Raw genomic sequence first — 22,193 nt, forward strand, 5'->3', positions numbered from 1 at the left:
TTTTACATTTAAAACAAAAAAAAAAATAAGTACGGTAAATAAAACCAGTCGCTGATCTCAACTGTAAATGTAAAAATAATTTGACAACTGGGTGTTCCCATTCCTTCTGTTGGTGAGGTGAGTCTTTACACGCTCTGTCCAATCAGTGCAGATGGTGTTACACTTTGTAGGGACACGCCCTTTTGACAAGGGGAATGGTACCACCCAATTGTCAATTAATATATTTCAAAGAAGAAAGAGGGCCAGCCCAACACAGAGTGATATAATCTCTAGAATATTTATTTAATGAGAAATATGGGTATTTTGAAAGACATAAATGCTGTTGTATTTTCTTTTCAATGGATTATTTCTTTTTTTTAATATTTCAGTAAACATGTTTAGAAAGATTGAAAATAATTGACAAGTCTGTGCTAAGTAGAGAGGCAGTCTGTTGTGCAGAACTTCCTGTGACAACTCTGTGCAAGTACATATACTCAAATGGTTGTCAAACAGGCAGGAAGTCAGGTAGTTGCTAGGCAACCAGAACTCGCACACCCTGCCGTACTGGGCCTGATTTGTCTAAATTGTTTAATAATATGGCCGACTTTGTTTCCAATAGCAACCAATCAGAGCTCAGCTTTTATGATTTTAGAGTAGTTTGAGAAATAAATGCTGAGCTCTGATTGGTTGCTATGGACGATCTATAAATGTACATGGGAAGTGCAGGCCTGACCACTAATATGGCAGCAGACTGGTTTGATATTTATGCAGTACTAGATTAAGGCCCGATGCTATCGCATCGGGAGGATAGTGACACACCTCTTGCCATGTCAACTCTCAATACACACACCTCCTCAACACACACTCCTCTCACCTTTCACCATCTCCACTCACGTCCCCCCCTCTTTCACTCCACATACGACCCTTTCTCTCACTCCATCTCTCATACTCACACCGTCATCGCCTCTGCTCCACGATCCCTGACATCTTCTTCCGTCGGCGCCATCCTGGATCCCGACGTTGTTCACGCCGGCGACATGTTCTTGCGGCGACGCCATCTTGAGTATCGCGAAATCCCGCGATACTCAAGATGGCGTCGCCGCAAGAACATGTCGCCGGCGTGGACAATGTCGGGATCCAGGATGGCGCCGGCGGAAGAAGATGTCGGGGATCGTGGAGCAGTGGCAATGACGGCGTGAGTATGAGAGACGGAGTGAGAGAAAGGGTCGTATGTGGAGTGAAAGAGTGAGTGGACGTGAGTGGAGATGGTGAAAGGTGAGAGGAGTGTGTGTTGTGTTGAGGGTTAACATGGCAAGAGGTGTGTGGTGACGTCACCAGTTACAACTGGACGGAAGTTGTTACAACCCGGAAGCTGCTTAGCGCATTTATTATTATAGATATATATATATATCAGGAAAAATGTGTATTTATATATATTTATAGAACTTTTTCGTGTTTTTTTTCCCTCAGATAAAGAATGTCCTCGGCCTACCAGCTTATATTCTGATGGAAGCTACAATATGTCCGGATTTGCTCTGGGTGTATTAGAGAGGGATCACCAGTTACCTCGTCCAGATCGAATGAGAGAGGGTGATCTGGTTATAGGAATTCGGTCACCGGGGTCATATAGTGGCAGCGACCTGTCTCTTCTAAAAGGCGTCATGGAGAATCACTCCTTACAATACACATCAGTATTGCCCATGGGGGATGGGGTCACCGTTTGGGGTACATCTCAATAATTGTTATTTCTAGAGACACTTTTGGTCGTCATCAGCGGTAGCAAAATGGCTTCTCCTACAACGGGACATTTTTGGTACACAAAATCTCATAATAGATCATCGACCATAGTAATCCCTGTTCATAAAAAGAATGAAAACCTGACTACAGTGGCCGGAGATGTCACCACGGACAACATGTCACTGTGGTCCGGGGCTCGGTCATCACCAACTGCTGTAAATAACAAATAAAGATCCATCCAGACACCAGTCCCACAGCAGAAAGGGTCCACTCTGCTCAGGTTTCCATTTACAATATCCACTATACATATATAACAGATCTGTGCGCTGCTTGTATGAAGAGACTTAATCACGATTGCGACATTTAACAGGTTGAAAATGGGTGAAGGCTTCCCGTCTGATGCCCAACGTACTCTCCTAACCGCGCAACATGAATGACTGTCATGTTTGATCCCCTATGAAGCCACGACTGTGTGTGGGATTCATAAGAAATGGGTCATTTTACTTTAATATTGCAATATTACAGTGTATTGCACTAGTGGTCAAGTGATTGCTGGGTTAAGTCTCCTTGGTAAACAAAAGAAAAATTTTTTATATAAAAAAATAAATTAATTAAAGTTCACATCACCTGTTTTTTTTTTTCCCTTAATGTAAATGCAAATCTAATTAAGATATTGCCAAATCTTTCTTAAGATCATTCCACCTCTCAAAAAAAACGGACTAAAAAGAGATCAGAATGTCATATGTTATACAAAATGATGATGATAAAAAGCAAAACTCATACCACAAAAAAGAACGCCTGATACAAGTATCTAACCAAACATTTTTAAAAGTTATATCTCTCGGAAAGGTGATTCGAAAATTTTGCAAAGTATGATTAAAAAACAAGAAATAGGGAAATAAACATCCATCATAGGAAAATACAGACACAGGATGTGGGTGAGGCTGAAGAGGGGCTGAAAATATAATAGTTACTACAGAATGTAAAATTCTATATTAAAGGGCATAGACCGAAAATTGTAAGTGTCCAGATAATCTACAAAGACATATATACTGTATGTATATAAATGCAGAGTGAGAATAACAGGTGGGTATCAGAACTCATACAAAAAATAATATTAATTAATGGATAAATACCAGTAATATGTCACAATCCATTTTTGGATCTGTGACAGATTAGGCGTTTCATATTAAAACTTTTTTCTTTTCAGGTCATCGGGGGTTAATGTCAGTTTTCCCCCCTGGTGGCCACTGGTGTAATTACATTGCTGCTGAGTTTGCTGATGCAGGTGGTGACCACTCCCACCATCCTTTATAAGGTCACCTGATGCATCAGCTGACTGTTGGTGATACACGTCCTTTTGGATACCAACCGTGCTGAAGACAGGAGGTTGCTGGTGCAGTGGTGTTGCAGCTGAATGCTGTGATCTGGTGTCTTACTCTGCCGTGCGGTACATTGCAGCAGAGAAAGCTAAGTGTTGTTTTTGTGTTTCCTATTCTCTGTGGTGTTTGTCTTACCTTACCTTGTGTTGTCTTAGTGCAGCGGTGGGACCAGTGTCCTCACTTGCCAATTCCCTACTTAGGGATAGGAGCAGGGCAAGAGAGGGTTTAGGTATCTGGGTCGTCCTCCCAGGGCTGTGGGGTACTCGGTACCGGGCCGGTATCAGTGGGACGTGTCACAGCGGCGGTGACTCGGACCATTGCCCTGGGCGCCCAAGCAATAGGAAGATGTTGTGAATGGTGGAATGTAGTTAGATGAATAGTTTGTGACGCCACCTGTGGTGTTCGGCAAGGGAGGTGTTAAGCCGACACTGCAGACAGATCCTCCGGGACAGATGGTGTGGTGCAGCAATGATGTTATAGCCCTCCACAGGCAGGGCTGTTGTCCCAGGGCAGTGTAGATGTGGAGACACTTAGATGGTGTAGTGCTTGGCGCAGGGGATGTAGTAGGGCCAGGCGGACGAACGCAGGAAGGAATGGAGGACACCAGGGCATGTAGTTCCAAAGTTTTACTCACAGTCTGTAGTGCCCGCTTCTGTGCCGTGTCCTCCGGGTCAGGGACTCAGTCAACCTCCAGGCAAGATGGAATGCTCCCTTCCACACTCCGCCAACTTATGTGCCTTTCCTGAACGTCTCCTCTATAGCGCCTTTAAGTGTGAAGATCTCCTAGTACTGAGTTACACTGGAGTCCCTCCTGGCAGATGTTCCCAAGAACTCTACTTGCACGGCAGACAGCTGTAGCCTGCTTCGGGGACTCTCTACTCCTAAGTCCCGGCTCTCTATCCGTGTTGCTGTTGTGCCCTCAAGTCTTAGATGGGAGTAGTGCATTTACAGCCCACTACTCCACCGGTGTCTGCTGCAGAACCATTAGTGTCCATACAACCTCGGGGACCGGGCCCCGGCCTTGTGCTTAGAACTTCTAGGCAGGGTTCTTCCTCTAATCCACGTCCTCTGTGTTCCCTTTTACTCCTACGTTCCGTACTTGTCTCTTCCCTTCTATGGAAGCTCAGGCTTCGGTTCAATGTCCTCCTTCTTTCCTTTCCCGTGCCAGCTGGCTCAGATCACTGAGGCAGCTGCAGCACTCCTTCCTCCATCCCTCTTCCAGGGATCCCCACTCCTCCCGAGTGGCTTCCTCTCTCCTACTCAACCTCTGGACTCAACTGAACCTCTATCCTGGAACTGTCCCGCTCTTTTATATGTATTCTAAACTCCACCCACCTCCCAGCACGTCTAGTGTTCCAAGCAGGGAACCACCAAAGGTGCTCTGCCTCTCTCTAAGCAAGGAGCCGCAATGTGGTTTTGCTGAACTACTCTATTGTGTGGGGTGCGAGTGTTGGAGCGTGGTCAGGAGCCTCCAACTTACCTGGATGGTTGGGCGCCACACCTTAGGAGAAGGTGCAGTACCTCTGTGGCGACTGAGCCTCAGGGGTGCCACATATCCTGCTCGGCGACGGGTTGAAAAAACCCGTATAGGGACGGTAGTAAGAGCAGGGCACATCCTCTGGTGAGTGCAGGAGGTGTCCATTGCCCCGTTCCCTATCACATGGCCCACCGTTGTTAAAGTTTCCCTGGTTTTCTCTGGTGTGTTTTTGTTTTGCCGATTAGTGACCGACCGATTGGTGGGTCGTGTCACACTGGGCCAGTCACTCCGTGACATAATAATTGTTATTTCTATAGCACCAACATTACATAATAACATCACTCAAAAAGAGTGAGGGTCCTGCTGCTCAAAAGCTACAATCTGTGAGGAAATAGGGGAGACACAAAAGGTAAATGATAGAAAAAGTGATTGTATTGTACGGTTCAGCTATCAATATAATAAATAGGGGATTCACAATGCTGCATGAACTGGTAGTGCTTTGACACTACTCCTGACGAAGCTGTCGCAGGACAGTGATGCGCGCGGGGTTCTCCCCACACTCTGGATCCTTGCACTCCTTTTGCTCACTATGGTATTTTCCTGTGGCCTAGAGCGCTTATGGAGCACATGAGGTAGTATTGACTACAGGGCTCTCTCTATCCATTGTTATGCATGCAAGTGCAGCACTATTTGATTTGCTCCTATTATTCAGCCTTCTTTGGTAGTTTTCCTTCCATTCTTATATATACAGCACATGTTACCCGGTCTATCTGTGATCCTTATACCGTGCATGATTATTATTTCCTTTCTACATAGGGGTGAATACATGCATATACCAATCTAGAGTCTTACAAATATTGTTTGCTCATTGCTCCTTACAACATTTGTGATCATTTAGGCATTTGATATAGTACCGGGGTGTTGCATAATGATTGTGTTTGAGTTTACATGTTTTCAAATAATTTAATGGGTTTGTGTATCCATAGTTATGAAATAAAGTTTTGTATTCTTTGATTATTTATCAGGTGTGCACACCTATTTTCGTATTGGTCTTTTTCTTCCTTTTACATGTTCTTTGTCTCCCATACTAAGTGTAGCACCCTGATGTAGATTTAGCTTGGTGTTTCTCTATATTATTCCATCATAGGTGCACCCTAGTTTCTTTCTTAGACTCTGTTGTCAGATGTCCCAGGAACAGGGGATCCTTCCTTGTCTCTATCGTTAGGGGTGCACTAGCTGGCCCTGTTCCCCAGATTACTTTTGATGGTGAAGACGCTGGGGCCACGTACCTTGCCTTAGCGCCTGAATCCGTCCTCAGTCTGTACCCTTCCCCCACCCAGGGAAGAGGGGAGTAGTAGTGTACCGTAATACACCAACCAGACTAACAAGATAATACAAACAGGGATAAAGGAAAATAGCAATCATACAAATATACTCACACAAATAACAGAGGAATGCACTGGGGAGTGGAGGATGGGATTAAACTAAAGAAGGAGAAGAAAGGGAATTATAACACACTCAAAACATAGCAACAGTCACGGATAAATCCACCAAACGCCTTCTCCAATGATAACCAACAACAACCTCCAGCCATGCAGCATAAGCCTCTCTGACAAAAAGTGCTAGCCTGGACCCAGTTTATATAGGAGATTGGAGTGGCTAACTATGCACAGCTTAGAGCCTTAACACTCCAGGAGCTCTCAACTGAGCAGATTAACCCCTGCACTGCTAAAAGAAACACCATTTAATAAGAAACAGTTAAGATAGGTACGCAGGCCGCATGCAGACATAGGCGGAGCTGAACGGAGGAGGTGTGGCAGTGGGCGGAGCTGAACAGAGGAACTCCGCAGCTCTGCTGAATGCTAGTGTGAAACTAGCCTAAGACGATGGAGGAGACGTAGGGTGTATTAGAGGGAAACTGATTAATAGAGAGTTGCAGTATTCCAGAAGAGGATAAATAATGAGTAATAATTAATTAATTAATTAGTCCTATTAAAAATGGTATTATACAGGGGTGGGCAATTAATTTTCCCGAGGGGCCACATGCGAGACCATGACTGTTGTGGAGGGCCGAACTAATAGCTTGAAATTAATTAATTGTACTCTATATTAATTAATATTAATTGTATCACTTAATATTGAGCAGAATTAAGTATGCTGACACCCTCTATATATCTTTGAACCCCCCCACAGCCCCTTATATACAGCATGACCCTCACACAGCCTATTACATATGTGGTATGAACCCCACACAGCCTCCCTATTTATGGTATGAGCCCCACACAGCCTCCCTATATAGGGCATGAGCCACACACAGCCTCCCTATATACAGCATGAGCCCCACACAGCCTCCCTATATACAGCATGAGCCCCACACTGCCTCCCTATATAGGGCATGAGCCCCACACAGCCTCCCTATATACGGCATGAGCCCCACACAGCCTCCCTATATACGGCATGAGCCCCACACAGTCTCCCTATATACGGCATGAGCCCCACAAAGCCTCCCCATGTACAGCATGAGCCCCACACAGCCTCCCCATGTACTGTATGAGCCCGTTTCCCCATATACTGCATGAGGCTCCCACTGCCTCCCCATATACTGATTGAGCCACACACAGCCTCTCCATATATTGCATGACAGTATACAGTCTTCCCATAGCCTCTTCATATGCAGCATGACACCCTCATAGCCACCTCGTGTGCTGCATGTCACCCCCATAGCCTTTCCATGTGCTGCATGTCACCTCATAGAATCCCCATGTTCACCCCCATAGAATCCCCATGTTCACCCCATAGAATCCCCATGTTCACTCCCATAGACCCCCATGTTCACTCCCATAGAATCCCCATGTTCACTCCCATAGAATCCCCATGTTCACCCCCATAGAATCCCCATGTTCACCCCCATAGAATCCCCATGTTCACCCCCATGGAATCCCCATGTTCACCCCCATGGAATCCCCATGTTCACCCCCATGGAATCCCCATGTTCACCCCCATGGAATCCCCATGTTCACCCCCATGGAATCCCCATGTTCACCCCCATGGAATCCCCATGTTCACCCCCATGGAATCCCCATGTTCACCCCCATGGAATCCCCATGTTCACCCCCATGGAATCCCCATGTTCACCCCCATAGAATCCCCATGTTCACCCCCATATTCATACACATGAAGAAAAAACAAAAAACACATACTCACCTCGGTCCTGTTCCGAGGCGCCCTGCTTCTGCCTCTGGAGTGCTGACTCTCCGACAGTACACAGCTGTTTCACATGCTGATTGGTGGAAGAAGTGGCCAGAAGCCCCCTCCTCCACCAATGCTGACTGCGGGAGACAAAGAGTAAGCGGGCGGGCACGGTGCGGCCCGCCGACCTCAGGTTTTCAGCCTCACGGCTGTCTCGGTCCGCGGGCCGGACTGAGGCAGCCAGAGGTCTGGATGTAGCCTGTGGGCTGCACTTTGCCCAGGTCTGGTATTATACTTGTAATAGACAAATGCATGCAAATAACAGGACAAATAGTTAGAATGATATATACATACAGGCTCACTCACCAACGACCCAACTATGATCAGTGACACTTACGTTTTTTATGCACTTTAATATACAATTTTACATTCTGTGGTAAGTATTATATTTTCATCCCCTCTTCAGGCTCACCCAACTCCTGTATATGTTTTTTTTCTCTATTGGATATTTATTTCCCTATTTCTTGTTTTGTTTTTACCTGTAATTTTTATTGAAAGTTTTCATAGGTAATTAACAGACAATAAACTTACTTTATATACTTACAGTATATAAATGACATGGCAGATCAACTCTTTACAATAATATAAGGGGCTTAACATTATACAAGTAGGTCCTTCCAGACATACAAACATCAGTTATATGCAGCCCCTATAGGACCATTATACATTATATTCAATAGGAACAGATAGGAACAGTGAAGAAGATGCAATGATACTATGAGTAGCAAGTTGCCACCATATCATCTAGATCAAAAACAAGAACTAACTAAATACAAAGGACAAAAACACATAGGGGTCTGGTATATGGATTGTGAGTGTTCAGAGCAAATCAACCATTACATTGGGCCCAAAAGTAATCCCAAGGAGCCCATATAGTCTCAAAAAGCTCTGTTTTAGCTTTTAATGAGGCTGTCATATATTTAATTCTACGGATATCTGAGATTCTTTTAAATAAATCCTGGTACAAAGGAGGGACAGTACGCTTCCAATAGCTTTTCTTGTTTTTAATCATACTTTCAATAAAGATTTATATTATTTGAAATTACATTAGTCCTAGCATTTCCTCTTCTTTTTTTTTCTTCTTTTTATTTTTGCATCTATTGTGTAATTAGGACATTTACCCTGCTTGGAGTTACAATGCTGTTTCTGAAAAATTAACAGAGCGTCCTCCCTGCACCAGGCATAACGTAGTGTTAATGTTGGGTATCTGCCAGGATTTCTGCCAAACATTTAGGGAATCTTACATCAAGGTCACCCACAAATGTCCTCTAATCATTCATTTGTATCTCTTATGTAGGGGAAATGATAATGAACTCCACTATGGTGTTTACCCAACCGGTTCTCCGTTCTCTCCAGTCCCGTGACATCAGCGCCCTTGTTCCCATTACGCAGGGTGGACTGGTGGGAAGTATCTTCCACTACTTACCTGAGAACATGGGGGTCATCATAGGTAAGGTACGCCACTGATGCTGAGAAGGAATTGGGTATGAGTAAACTTTATTTATTCTTCCATCCAGTCGCAATGGCTCAAGATTGAGCTGAAGACCTTGAAAGAAAAAAACTAAATGGATATCAGTTAGAAATATTTCTGATAGCTGTAGCCAACAATACATGTCATCACTAACATGTGTCTGGTGCAAAAGAAATAAATTTGGCAGCCAAAGCTAGTGAGACTTTGCAACCAGATTGCTTTGATATATTTCTGTTGCATCCACTTCTGTTAGAGCAGTGGCCTAGTAGGATAGCTAGGAAAATCATAATTTATAAAGGGCAATTCCTCATTCTGGTGCTCTACTAATAAGCCAGATCTGAGGATCCATGGTATCTGTACATGAGAAGAACAGCCCATTAGTCTCAGTGGGTACCATATAATATTCAAATTTCTCTGTGATGGTGCTCCAGAGAATCAAAAAGTTGCTGTAGGTTCTTGAGTAGATGAGAGCTGATCACTGGGAATCCAATCAGGGGGGAAACCTATAGTTAGTTGATCATCTGGGAACCTTTTTAAGGACAATTCCTCAAAACAGAGAACCCAGGGAATATCTTTTTTTGTTGACTAATTCCTGTCTCCTGAGCTTTAATATCTCGGTCTTGAGGTTGGGAGCCATCTGTCAATAAACTAGTAACGTTCTCACTCTTTATATGTGGATCCCAGACGCCCTCTGTTGGAAGATCCCGGCCATTTTCCCCTGGTTGTACAAGGTAGGAGAACTTTCTGAGCAGGATCTGGTCTATAACTTCACCTGTGGTATAGGAGCGGTGCTCATAGCTCAGAAGAATGTGGCCCAAAAGATCCTGGCTGAGATTCAACACGATGAGGAGGCATGGATGATTGGCTCAATGTTTCACCATCATGCCGGTAAGTTTTTCTACATTTTTCATGATTTTTGTGTTTCCTTCCATCAGGCTTGTGCTTACCTTAAACACTGTGCAACAAATAACTTGCATAATGAATGGAAAGCTGTACGTCCTAACAAAGAAATGGCTGCGACGGCACTGGCAGCTTTATCCTTCACTTCTATAGTTGCTCCGAAAACAGCCAAGCCGAACTTGTGGATATGCCGTAAATATCTAACATTGGAATAGGCTTTTAAATCAGAATTTTGGTGTGACTTCACTTTCTTGGCTTTCATGCCCTTACCTTACTATTCTCTGACATATCTGGCCAACTCAAAAATTCAATGGTGTCAACAGATTTTCGGCCTCCATTATTCATTTTCCGGCTTACATCTCCAGTCTCAAGGGGCATGAGAACCGGCACAGAGATGTCATCTCCTCAGGCGCAGCAGTGTTAGCAAAAATCTAGGTGAAAAATGAACTTGAGTCAAGTCATGGGAGGAGGACACCGGGATCCCCATATCCTGTTAGCGGCCATTTCTCTACATTTTCTGGTATAATTTCTGTGTTTTCATTTCAGATTTCTTGAATCTCGATTTTTCTTTTTGTAGATTCACCTCGAGTACAAGTAAGACATTTTTTGGAAGCTCTAAAATTGAACAATTTCCAACTATTGAAGAACGTAATTCTGTACAAAGCCCCTGCGAAGATCTCAAGGGTGGCCATACTGATATCCACCGCAGGTACACCGCATGTGAGCGGTTTGGTGTATAAAAATTCATTATCTTGTTATGTTCTGCAATTTTCTCATATTCAAAAATCCACTGTGCATTAGTCCAGCCGGAACACTGTAATATCTACAGATGCCTCTGGAATAATTTCGGATTGATGGACTTGCTGATTCTGTTAGACAACATATGATGGTGAGATGTTTAGATTTTTATTGTTCTGTAACAGAATTTCTCCATTTTTTAAGGTCCTAAATTGAAGCTTATGATGGACACTATTAGAGAGCTGGGCAGCTGTGCTAGGCTGTCCCTAATTATCTCCAATAATAGCGCTGTGGAGGAACTCAAGAAGGCTGCTGGAGCCGGGATCCCCACACGGGTAGGTCATACATAACACCACATTTATGTGACAAAGAAAGTGTAATACTCAATTCCTACTCTGGAGGCACTGCAGGGAAACCAAACACTTACTGGCAGGATTCCTCTAAGATTACAGTTTGTGGAGGGGATCTCAGGACGGGGCACTCTATGATCAGATTATTGTTGAGTGTCCTAATCAATTGGGATTATCCATAGTGGAGAACTCTTTAATTAAGGCTGAGTGTTTAGGAAGGGGTTAATGTCTCAGGAGCAGTGTGGGTATAAGTGCTGGTAGTAATGGAGCAGAAGGTTGCACAGCACGATAGATAATGAATTGTAATAAATGCAAACCTTTTTGCATCTCTTATTACAATCCTATTTTTATGAAAGATTCCCCAAAAATTAGCTGATCACCGGGCATCCGACTGATGAGACCCCAGGCAATCAGCTGTAATCTGTGGGGGAAACATTACAACAAGTTCTTTGGTTTGTGACGACTCGGTTTCTTCTCCAAGGACCCTTATTCGGAAGGCCATTCTGTCTCGTCGGTAACTTCTCTTCAGGATCTCGCTATTCCTAGCCTTTGGTCTCCTCTTACTATGTCTCACCCATTAGGCAGCACTGCTCACTTTGCGCTGCAAACTCTTTCTCCCTAACTCACAGAAAGCAGCCACTTGGCCAAACACTAACCCCACCCCTGTGGGCTAGTCCCAAACATTTAACTGTCTCTGACCCTGCAGTCTGTTGCTGGGCAGACTTAACCTGTCACACAGTACTCTGCAAACATTATAACACCTATTTCTAGTATGTGTTACATTAATATACATTACATAGGAACATATAACATTTCACATAGCACATTACATCACGATATTCACAAAAACACAGGACACAATTTACATGAGATTGCATCAATAAAACTGTACTGAGATACAGCATGTTTGATGTGCGGGGTCCTAGATCATGATTTGCTCTTTATGGCCTCTCTCTATTCTGAGAAATAGATGTAGCTCATATACAGGTGACGCCATCTAGTTATATCTTCCTTTTGGAGTCAGTTTTTATTTTTCTTTATTTTTCGCTTTCTTTCTTAGGGCTCATGCAAAGTGAGCTCCAGTCACTGCTGTTAGAGGTAGGTGCCGGCGGTAAACTACAGCCGGCACACTCTGTGGATACAGCTCTTGCACATGTATAGTATACCAGCACTTCACATGTGGCATCAAATATTGAGAATGGGTATACATCAGATTTGCCTATATTGGTATGCAAAAATGCAACAAAATCCATGTGTCACCCGCAGGTTTTGCCGCGGGTTATGTTGTGGTATAGCTGCAGACATCGCCCTATGTATTGCCAAGGTGTCATGATCCATGCGGGATCATGTCAGATAAGAGCACTGGTAACCTTTTTTTTTTTTTCCCTCTCTCTAAGCTTTGTGCTTAGAGATAGTTTTCCCCCGGTGGCCAGTATGGTCATTGCACTGGTGTTTTTAGTGATAGTTTTGCCCCCGGTGGTGGTTAGTGTAATTGCACGGGAATCACTAACAGGTGTGTTTACTCAATAAAGGTGTGTCAGTTGTGCTCACTGAAGTTGGTGATATTGTTGGTCTTTTCCAACCATGCTGGGTGAAGGAAGGAGCTGAGGAGAGTCCAGGACAGCTCAGTCAGAGTCCTGGAGTGGCAGCTATGGTGTCAGTGAGGAGTTCATGTAAAGCATGGTGGAGTGGCAGCTATGGTGTCAGTGAAGATTTCTTGCAAGGCTTGGTGGAGTGGCAGCTATGGTGTAGAGCTGCACTCAGTTGCTGGACTCTGTTGCTGGAAGCTGCACTCAGGTGCTGGACTCCATTGCTGGACAGCTGCACCCAGGTGTTGGACACGGTGGGAGGAAGATGCACTCAGGTGTTGGACTCTGTTGCCTGGAGAAAGTGCATCAGAGCAAAGCTAAGTGTTTCCCTGTTTGTCACTTTTCCTCATGTTGGTGTTAGTACAGCGGTGGGGCCAGTGCCTGCACCACCCAGCTCTCTAGTAAGGAATAGGTGTAGGGTGTGCTAGGGTGACAGGTATCCTGATCGGCGACAGGTGAGGAGCCTGTATAGGGAACGTTAGGAGTGTTAGGGACACTGACTCAGGGGAGTGCAGGAGGTCTCCACATCCCCCGTTCCCTATCGCAGGGCCCACCGTTGTAAATATTTCCCTATCCCCTGCGTCTTGTTGTATTAGTTACCGGCCTGCGGGCCACGTCACACTGGACAATTACACGTGCCGTGTCCTGTTGTACTGGTTGCCGGCCCGCTGGCCATATCACACAGGACAGGGCACATGACACAAGGTAATGCTCCCTGTGAATTCTGCAAGAACAGGCACATCGTACGTCACATTATCCACAACTTACTGCTCGCTGCAATGTAACATCTGCAGACTACGGAAATTACTGCATTGGTGAAACTTTGCAAATCCGCATGTGCTGCACACCATATTCTACCAATCTTCTAGCATTACAGGGAATCTGTAGATTGGTTACATGGACGTGTTCCATCCCCAGATATGCTACAAAGGGAAAGATTTATTACAGAACATTCAGACCAGACCCGCCGGGAAGGAGGACTAAGCAATAGGCGCCAGAGGCAGCGTGCTCCATAGTCATTTATTCATCTTACTCAAATCTTCTATTTCAATATTCTTGACCTTCAGTTCTCGTCTCCTCTTACACCAGGTTCTCCATCACGCAATGTTTGGATGTCGCTCAGAATTTGAGAGCACAGTGTGCAGAGTGTTGGCGGAATTCTCCATCGATCTGATCTGCCTCGCTGGGTTTGGACGGACATTATCAGATCACTTTCTCATTGGATGGAGAGGTAAAGCACACAAATGCATTAAAGAGTAAAAGGAGTTATCTGGGACTATTTTTTTATCCTTGGCATAACAACTTACAGGCAGGTACTGTAGTTGCTAAGTTCTGCCCAGCGCCAATCTCTGCCGGTTTAATCATGGACCGCGCCTGCCGGCAGTTCTGCGGCTTCCTGTGACTTCACGTCAAGAAAGCGGCTATTCCTCTCCTGCTCTGCTCTGTTGACAGGGTGTGACTTTGGACGTCATGCTGATTGACAGCCGACTCCCCACAGTTAGGTGGGGAATCGGCATGATGTCTGATATCGGCAGTGACTCCTTGTCCACAGAGCAGGCAGAGCAGAAGAGGAATAGAAGCAGAAGAATCACCGCAGGAGAGGTCCGTGACTAATCTCAACCAGCGCCTAGCAGAACACTACCTGCTTAGGCTAATATGAAAAAATAAAATAGTCTCGGATAACCCTTTTAAAATTTTATAAGAGTCTGCAAATTTTTCCAAAAACAGCACCACTTGTATCCATGGGTTATGTCTCGTATTCTCTCATCCCTATTCAAGTAAATGCTGCTATACCAGTCACGGCCAATGGACAAGTGTGTCGCTCTTTCTAGAAAAATCCCGTAACTATAGAACAACATTAATAATGGAGGGAGAGCAGTAAGCCCACCATGCAGCTTCATTATACAACCACTAGATTATGGCCCGATGCTATCGCATCGGGAGGATGCGATAGCATCGCACCTCTTGCCATGTTAACCCTCAACACACACACTCCTCTCACCTTTCACCATCTCCACTCACTCTTTCACTCCACATACGACCCCTTCTCTCACTCCGTCTCTCATACTCACGCCGTCATCGCCGCTGCTCCACGATCCCCGACATCTTCTTCCGCCGGCGCCATCCTGGATCCAGACGTTGTCCACGCCGGCGACATGTTCTTGCGGCGACGCCATCTTGAGTATCGTGAAATCCCGCGATAGTCAAGATGGCGTCGCCGGAAGAACATGTCGCCGGCGAGGACGACGTCGGGATCCAAAATGGCGTCGGCGAGTTTTCGCCGACGCCATTTTGGATCCCGACGTCGTCCTCGCCGGCGACATGTTCTTGTGGCGACGCCATCTTGACTATCGCGGGATTTTGCCGATCCAAAATGGCGTCGCCGCAAGAACATGTCGCCGGCGTGGACGACATCGGGATCCAAAATGGCGTCGGCGTAATCTCGCGAGATTTCGCCGACGCCATCTCTTTGGATCCCGAGTCGTCCACGCCAGCGACATGTTCTTAGAATCATAGAATCATAGAATCGTAGAGTTGGAAGGGACCTCCTGGGCCATCTGGTCCAACCCCCTGCTCAAAGCAGGATTCGCTAAATCATCCCAGTCAGATGTCTGTCCAGCCTCTGTTTGAAGACTTCCATTGAAGGAGAACTCACCACTTCTCGTGGCAGCCTGTTCCACTCATTGATCACTCTAACTGTCAAAAAGTTTTTTCTGATTTCTAATCTGTGTCTCCTCCCATTCAGTTTCATCACATTGCTTCTAGTCTTTCCTTGTGCAAATGAGAATAAAGTTGATCCTTCTACAATGTGACAGCCCTTTAGATATTTGTAGACAGCTATTAAGTCTCCTCTCAGTCTTCTCTTTTGCAAACTAAACATTCCCAAATCCTGCAACCTTTCCTCATAAGACAGGGTTTGCGGCGACGCCATCTTGAATATCGCGGGATTTCACGAAATCCAAGATGGCGTCGTCGCAAGAACATGTCGGCGGCCTGGAGAACGTCTGGATCCAGGATCGCGGCGGCGGAGGAAGATGTCGGGGCAGCGACGATGACGGTGTGAGTATGAGAAACGGAGTGAGAGAAAGGAACGTATGTGGAGTGAAAGAGTGAGTGGACGTGAGTGGAGGTGAAAGGTGAGAGGAGTGTGTGTTGAGGCGGTGTGGTGTGTTGAGGGTTAACATGTGCGTGTGTGTGTGGTGACGTCACCGGTTACAACTGGACGGAAGTTGTTACAACCGGAAGCTGCTTAAGGCATTTATTATTATAGATATTATTTCATAATCAGAAGGAAAACCGTTATTTTATGTACAATGTTAATACATAAAAGGTCTCTCTAGGATTAGATAATCCATAGTGAGAGGTCTCTGGATTTGGACCTCATTGATGCATCAAGAAATAAAGACCAGTGGGGGACTGGACAGAGTCTGGGAACTTTATCATCTTAAAAATGATTTTTCTCCGCCATTAAAACCCCTTAAATGACCGTTCACTGCAGCTCAATCCCAGACGTGACCCATGCAGTAGTAAAGCAGAACCATTTGGACAAGCTACATAGTAATATAGAATACAGTGGTTTCCGAAAGTATTCAGACCCCTTTACATTTTTCACTATTTGTTTCATTGCAGCCATTTAGTAAATGCAAAAATTTTCATTTTTTTCTCATTAATGTACACTCTGCACCCCATCTTGACTGAAAAAAAACCAGAAATGTAGAAATTTTTGCAAATTTATTAAAAAAGAAAAATTGAAATATCACATGTTCATAAGTATTCAGACCGTTTGCTCAGACACTCATATTTAAGTTACATGCTGTCCATTTCCTTGTGATCCTCCTTGAGATGGTTCTACTCCTTCATTGGAGTCCAGTTGTGTTTAATTAAACTGATAGGACTTGATTTGTAAAGGCGCACACCTGTCTATATAAGACCTCACAGCTCACAGTGCATGTCAGATCAAATGAGAATCATGAGGTCAAAGGAACTGGCCAAGGAGCTCAGAGACAGAATTGTGGCAAGGCACAGATCTGGCCAAGGTTACAAAAGAATTTCTGCAGTACTCAAGGTTTCTAAGAGCACAGTGGCCTCCATAATCCTTAAATGGAAGAAGTTTGGGACCACCAGGAGTCTTTCTAGTCCTGGCCGTCCAACCAAACTGAGCAATTGTGGGAGAAGAGCCTTGGTGAGAGAGGTAAAGAAGAACCACAAGATCACTGTGGCTGAGCTCCACAGATGCAGTAAGGAGATGGGAGAAAGTTCCAAAAAGTCAACTATCACTGCAGCCCTCCACCAGTCGGGCCTTTATGGCAGAGTGGCCCAACAGAAGCCTCTTTTCAGTGCCAGACATAGAGTTTGCTAAAAAACACATGAAGGACTCCCAGACTATGAGAAATAAGATTCTCTGGTCTGATGAGATGAAGATAGACCTTTTTGGTGATAATTCTAAGCGGCATGTGTGAACAAAACCAGGCACTGCTCATCACCTGCCCAATACAATCCCAACAGTGAAACATGGTGGTGGCAGCATCATGCTATGGGGGTGTTTTTCAGCTGCAGAGACAGGACGACTGGTTACAAATGATGGAAACATGAATGCAGCCAAGTACAGAGATATCCTGGATGAAAGCCTCTTCCATAGCGCTCTGGACCCCAGACTTGGCCGAAGGTTCACCTTCCAACAAGACAATGACCCTAAGCACACAGCTAAAATAACAAAGGAGTGGCTTCAGAACAACTCTGTGACCATTCTTGACTGGCCCAGCCAGAGCCTTGACCTAAACCCAATTGCGCATCTCTGGAGACACCTGAAAATGGCTGGCCACCAACGTTCACCATCCAACCTGACTACACTGGAGAGGATCTGCAAGGAAGAATGGCTGAGGATCCCCAAATCCAGGTGTGAAAAACTTGTTGCATCATTCCCAAGAAGACTCATGGCTGTACTAGCTCAAAAGGTGCGTCTACTCAGTACTGAGCAAAGGGGCTGAATACTTATGACCATGTGATATTTCAATTTTTCTTTTTTAATAAATTAGCAAAAATTTCTACATTTCTGTTTTTTTCAGTCAAGATGGGGTGCAGAGTGTACAGTAATGAGAAAAAAATGAACTGTTTTGAATTTAAAAAAAAAGAAAAAATTTAAAGGGGTCTGAATACTTTCCGTACCATACCAACTGTATTCTAAATGTTGTAATACCATGGTCGCCCCCACACATTGCCGTCAATCCTTGTTACATCTTGTGATATTTTACCTTTAGGGAAGATCATGAAACTGTTCTCTACACTTTTCCCATCAATGAAAATGGAGAAATCACCAGTGACGGGATGGAGAGTCCATGGCTTCACTGTGTGCTTCATGCTGGTTTGTGTGTTTTCTGTATCCTCTGACTTTATGGACTGGACGCAGCGGTGTATGGAGAATGGATTTACTCACATTATTACATACATGTGCAGTATAGCAGGAGTAGGGGGACACATGGAGCGCCCGGGTAGTCATGTTGTTGGTGGGCACCACGTCTGCCTCTATGAGCTGCGGGATACGGTATAGGCTCTCTTATAAATCACATACAGTATTTTGAGGCCATGACTGGGTGTTTTTTGTTTTTGTGCTTTAATTTTCCCTCCCCCTTCTTCCAAGAACCACAACTTTTTCATAAACCCCTTCGTGACAGAGCCAATTGTGTTCTTAATGACCAGGCCAATTTTTACAATTCTGACTACTGTCACTTTCTGGGGTAATAACTTTGGAACGCTTTAACAGATCCTGCTGATTCTGAGACTTTTTTTTGGGACATATTGTACTTCAAGACAGTGATAAAATTTCTTCGATGTGTAAAAATTGGAAATTTGGCAAAAATTTTGAAAATTTTGCAATTTTCAAACTTTGAATTTTTATGCCCTTAAATCAGAGAAATATGTCACACAAAATACTTAGTAAATAACATTTCCCACATGTCTACTTGACATCAGCACAATTTTTTTTATAAGGGTTAAAAGCTGACCAGCGATTTTTCACTTTTCCAACAAAATTTACAAAACCATTTTTTGGTACCACATCACATTTGAAGTCACTTTAAGGGGTCTACAGTACATGACAGAAAACACCCAAAAGTAACACCATTCTAAAAACTGCACCCCTCATCATGCTCAAAACCACATTTAAGAAGTTTAACCCTTCACGTGCCGCACAGGAACTGAAGCAACGTGGAAGGAAAAAATGAACATTTAACTTTTTTTTCACAAACATTTGACTTCAGAACTATTTTTTTTTATTTTCACAAGTGTAAAAAAAGGAAAATGAACCACAAAATTTGTTGTGCAATTTCTCCTAAATATGCCGATACCCAAAGAATAAAACTGCCTTATCACTTTTACCAGACGCGGAACGGTATAAACAAAAATGAACTAACGGTATATACGAATGGTATAAATGAAATGAATTGCTGGTTTTTGTTCATTTTGCCTCCCAAAAATCGGAATAGAAAGCAATCACAAAATGTCACGTGCCTGAAAATGGTACCATTCCAGAGTTATTGCCTCATAAAAGGACAATGGTCAGAATTGTAAAAATTGGCACGGTCATTAACGTGCAAACCACCCTCGGAGGTAAAGGGGTTAAGAAATGGTTCTGTCACATAATAGACAAAAATGTCAAAGGACAGAATCACTTGAATATAATCGGGTCTTTGTTGTTTCCGTTAGTGTCCATCTTTTTAGTGGAAAAAATGTGCAGGATGTTGTATCTGTTCTTCTAGTGAATATAATGAAACTTACGACTGCGCTTCCTAACAAATACTACAACACAAAGGTGTACCTAGCCTGAGCATTGAAATTTAGAATGGGCCCCTGGAGTCAGTTCCATTGGTGGGCCCTATACACCCCAGTCCGACACTAGATGAACCACAGCGCTACAGTGCTAACCACTGAACCACCGTGCTGTCCTGTGCTTCTGGGTGGACTTCACAGGAGAACCAAGGTGGTGGCGCCTCCAGGACAACCCATCAGCATCTGTAATCAGACCTTGGACTATGGGCAATTATCATGTGAATTGCTCTCTACTGGAATCACGATTCTTAAATGCCGTTATCATAGATTAATAGCTGCATTTAAGGGGTTAAAGAACAGTGACCAGATGCTGGCTCCTATATAGGGCTAGTGAGGGGGGGGTTGCTGTACTTTCCTGTGCAGTTACAGGACCCATCACAATATTTTAATTTTTTTTACCGATTTCCCAATTGCTGAGCAACGATGTATGTCAGAAATGTGAACCGCCATCTATAAACTGCAGCTGCTTTACCTGTCTGATGGTGGCGCTGCAGAGCCCTCTGATCACTGCTGTACAGTAGTGGATAAAGGGAAGACATGCCAAGATAGTGCCATGTTATTAACCCCTAGATGCTGTGGTGAATAGCGACAGTGGCATCTAGGTGGTTAGACAGAGGGTCTGATGCAATTGCAGAAATCTGATGGGTCACAAAGGCCCCAGCTTGTCATGGCTAAGTTCCTATTACGCCAGGCCAAAGTCAGAGCCACTAGACTGCCACTAGTGAGGTTTTTGCTATCAAGACCTAATGCCTTTTTTACTAAGCAATCTCATCTGTTCTTTACTGTATAGGACGGCAGGTCCCCTGGACCGATCATCCTCCAGGAGACGGTGGTGGACGATTCAGGGATCCCTGCATGTATGGAAGAAGCTGAACAGAGAGCAGTGGCCAAGGCCATACACCTGGTAGCCACCGGAAGTGTCACCCTAGGAACAGACTGCTTTGTCGTGTGGAAATCTGGGGACTGAAGGCAGGTTTATACTGAGGTGTTCCTCCCTGGTTCATCTCTTATTACTATAACATAATTAAGGGGGAATTTATCAAACCTGGTTGAAGGAAGAGTGAAGCAGTGACCCATAGTGACCAGGAGATCAGCCCTGACGTGTACCTGCACTTTACACATCTATCTATAGGAATTGGTATTGCTGCCCCTGTAACAACCTGAACTGTCGCATTTACACATTATTTCTACTGCACAATTAATGCTTAAAGAAACTCAAATTCTAGCAGAGGCATCTTTCTTTATTCCACCCTTCACAATCAGATTTAGCAAACTTAATCAGTTTTAAAATAAACCAAGAAGTCTTGTGTGTTCCAAAATGGTACCAATAAAAAGTACATAAAATGTATCAACACATTGCACTTTGCTCTAAAGGGGGTAAAAGGTAAAATACTTTTCCACTTGGATATAAAATAAATCTACTACTAGCACATGATGGTGAATGGTCCAGTTTATTGCTAGTAAATGTCCTCTTAGGTTCCTCTATTCCACTACTGGGTTGGTGTGAGCTACACCGAGGACAGAGGGCGACAAGCTGCCACTTTCTTGTTTTTGTGTTTATCCATTGGCACTCAGGAGAGGAAAAACCCCCTGTGGTGGAAACATCTAGGGAACCATGGCCTAAGGATAAGTGCCCTTCCCTGGGAGCAGGAGGCAACATGTCATCTAGGAGCGCTGGTCCACGGTCATTTTATTGACTCCTGGTAGGATTTTCATGGTCTCCAGTTTCTTCTTGTATTCGGACACTGCAGATTGCCATAATCCAGCAAATCTCCCAGCCCGCATTACTGCAGGGAGGAGGATGGGGTATGGCTGCAGGTCACGGCCCTCAGGATGCTCCTAGTGGAAGCTGTTTTCAAAGCTGTTCACTTCCAGCGTTTTATCCTCCTCCAGATCCTGTGGAAGGCGTCCTTCACAATACTGCCAAATGTTCTGCCAGGAGAGATAATAGGTTAGAAATTATTCCTATATCCCAATAAGACATATGTCATGGGGTTATCCTAATAGGAAAAAAACTCCAGGTTAGCTCTGTGGACCCATCAGCAGAGGGTAAGCAGCAGTCCGTAAGAAGTTTCCATACTACACTCTGTGGACAGATTCACAGCATAAGAGGGGAGTCTTAAAAAGCTCCCTAATTCCTGACTCATTTATACGACTTACCTGTGATGGTGTATTGCAGGTCCTCTATTAGGTATCACAGGTTTTGGTGCCTGCGTTATGACCTTCCATCCGTCACTGGCAAATGTGAATCCACAAAAGAGTTTTTGATCTGTTTCGGCTATTGGTGGTTTAATGGCTTCAGTGAGGGATAGGACATCTTTCCTTATATCTGATGTCATCGCAGGTGGCTGCGGAGAGAAGATACAAGAACCTGTGTTCATAAAGAATACACACAATAGAGATGTACAGCTTCCAACATCTTCTCTGGGTGATATACTTACAGGTGGTAGTTGGAATGGTGGACGCGCTCTGGATCCTTCTATATCTGTCCCGTTG

At 44.4% G+C, this 22,193-nt stretch overlaps 1 protein-coding gene across 1 annotated transcript; it reads left to right on the top strand.

The window, feature by feature from the left end:
- The first annotated feature begins 2,566 nt into the window (after positions 1-2,566).
- Positions 2,567-21,123, top strand: LOC141097428 (trifunctional purine biosynthetic protein adenosine-3-like). Its single transcript, XM_073584594.1, has 7 exons — positions 2,567-9,274; positions 9,980-10,183; positions 10,773-10,904; positions 11,138-11,268; positions 13,962-14,103; positions 18,131-18,234; positions 20,488-21,123. The coding sequence occupies exons 1-7, from the start codon at positions 9,127-9,129 to the stop codon at positions 20,662-20,664; spliced, it is 1,038 nt and encodes a 345-aa protein (XP_073440695.1). The 5' UTR covers positions 2,567-9,126; the 3' UTR covers positions 20,665-21,123.
- The last annotated feature ends 1,070 nt before the right edge of the window (positions 21,124-22,193 follow it).

The sequence above is a fragment of the Dendrobates tinctorius genome, unplaced genomic scaffold (assembly GCF_039654945.1).
Source record: "Dendrobates tinctorius isolate UK_male_01 unplaced genomic scaffold, ASM3965494v1 ptg000084l, whole genome shotgun sequence".
Taxonomy (NCBI): Eukaryota; Metazoa; Chordata; class Amphibia; order Anura; family Dendrobatidae; genus Dendrobates; species Dendrobates tinctorius.

Excerpts from the sequence above, each read along its gene's own strand:
- LOC141097428 (XM_073584594.1), top strand. The coding sequence starts at position 9,127 with ATGATAATGAACTCCACTATGGTGTTTACCCAACCGGTTCTCCGTTCT. Across the intron at positions 11,269-13,961 it reads GAGCCGGGATCCCCACACGG|GTTCTCCATCACGCAATGTT; the intron begins GTAGGTCATACA and ends CTCTTACACCAG. Across the intron at positions 18,235-20,487 it reads TCACTGTGTGCTTCATGCTG|GACGGCAGGTCCCCTGGACC; the intron begins GTTTGTGTGTTT and ends TTTACTGTATAG.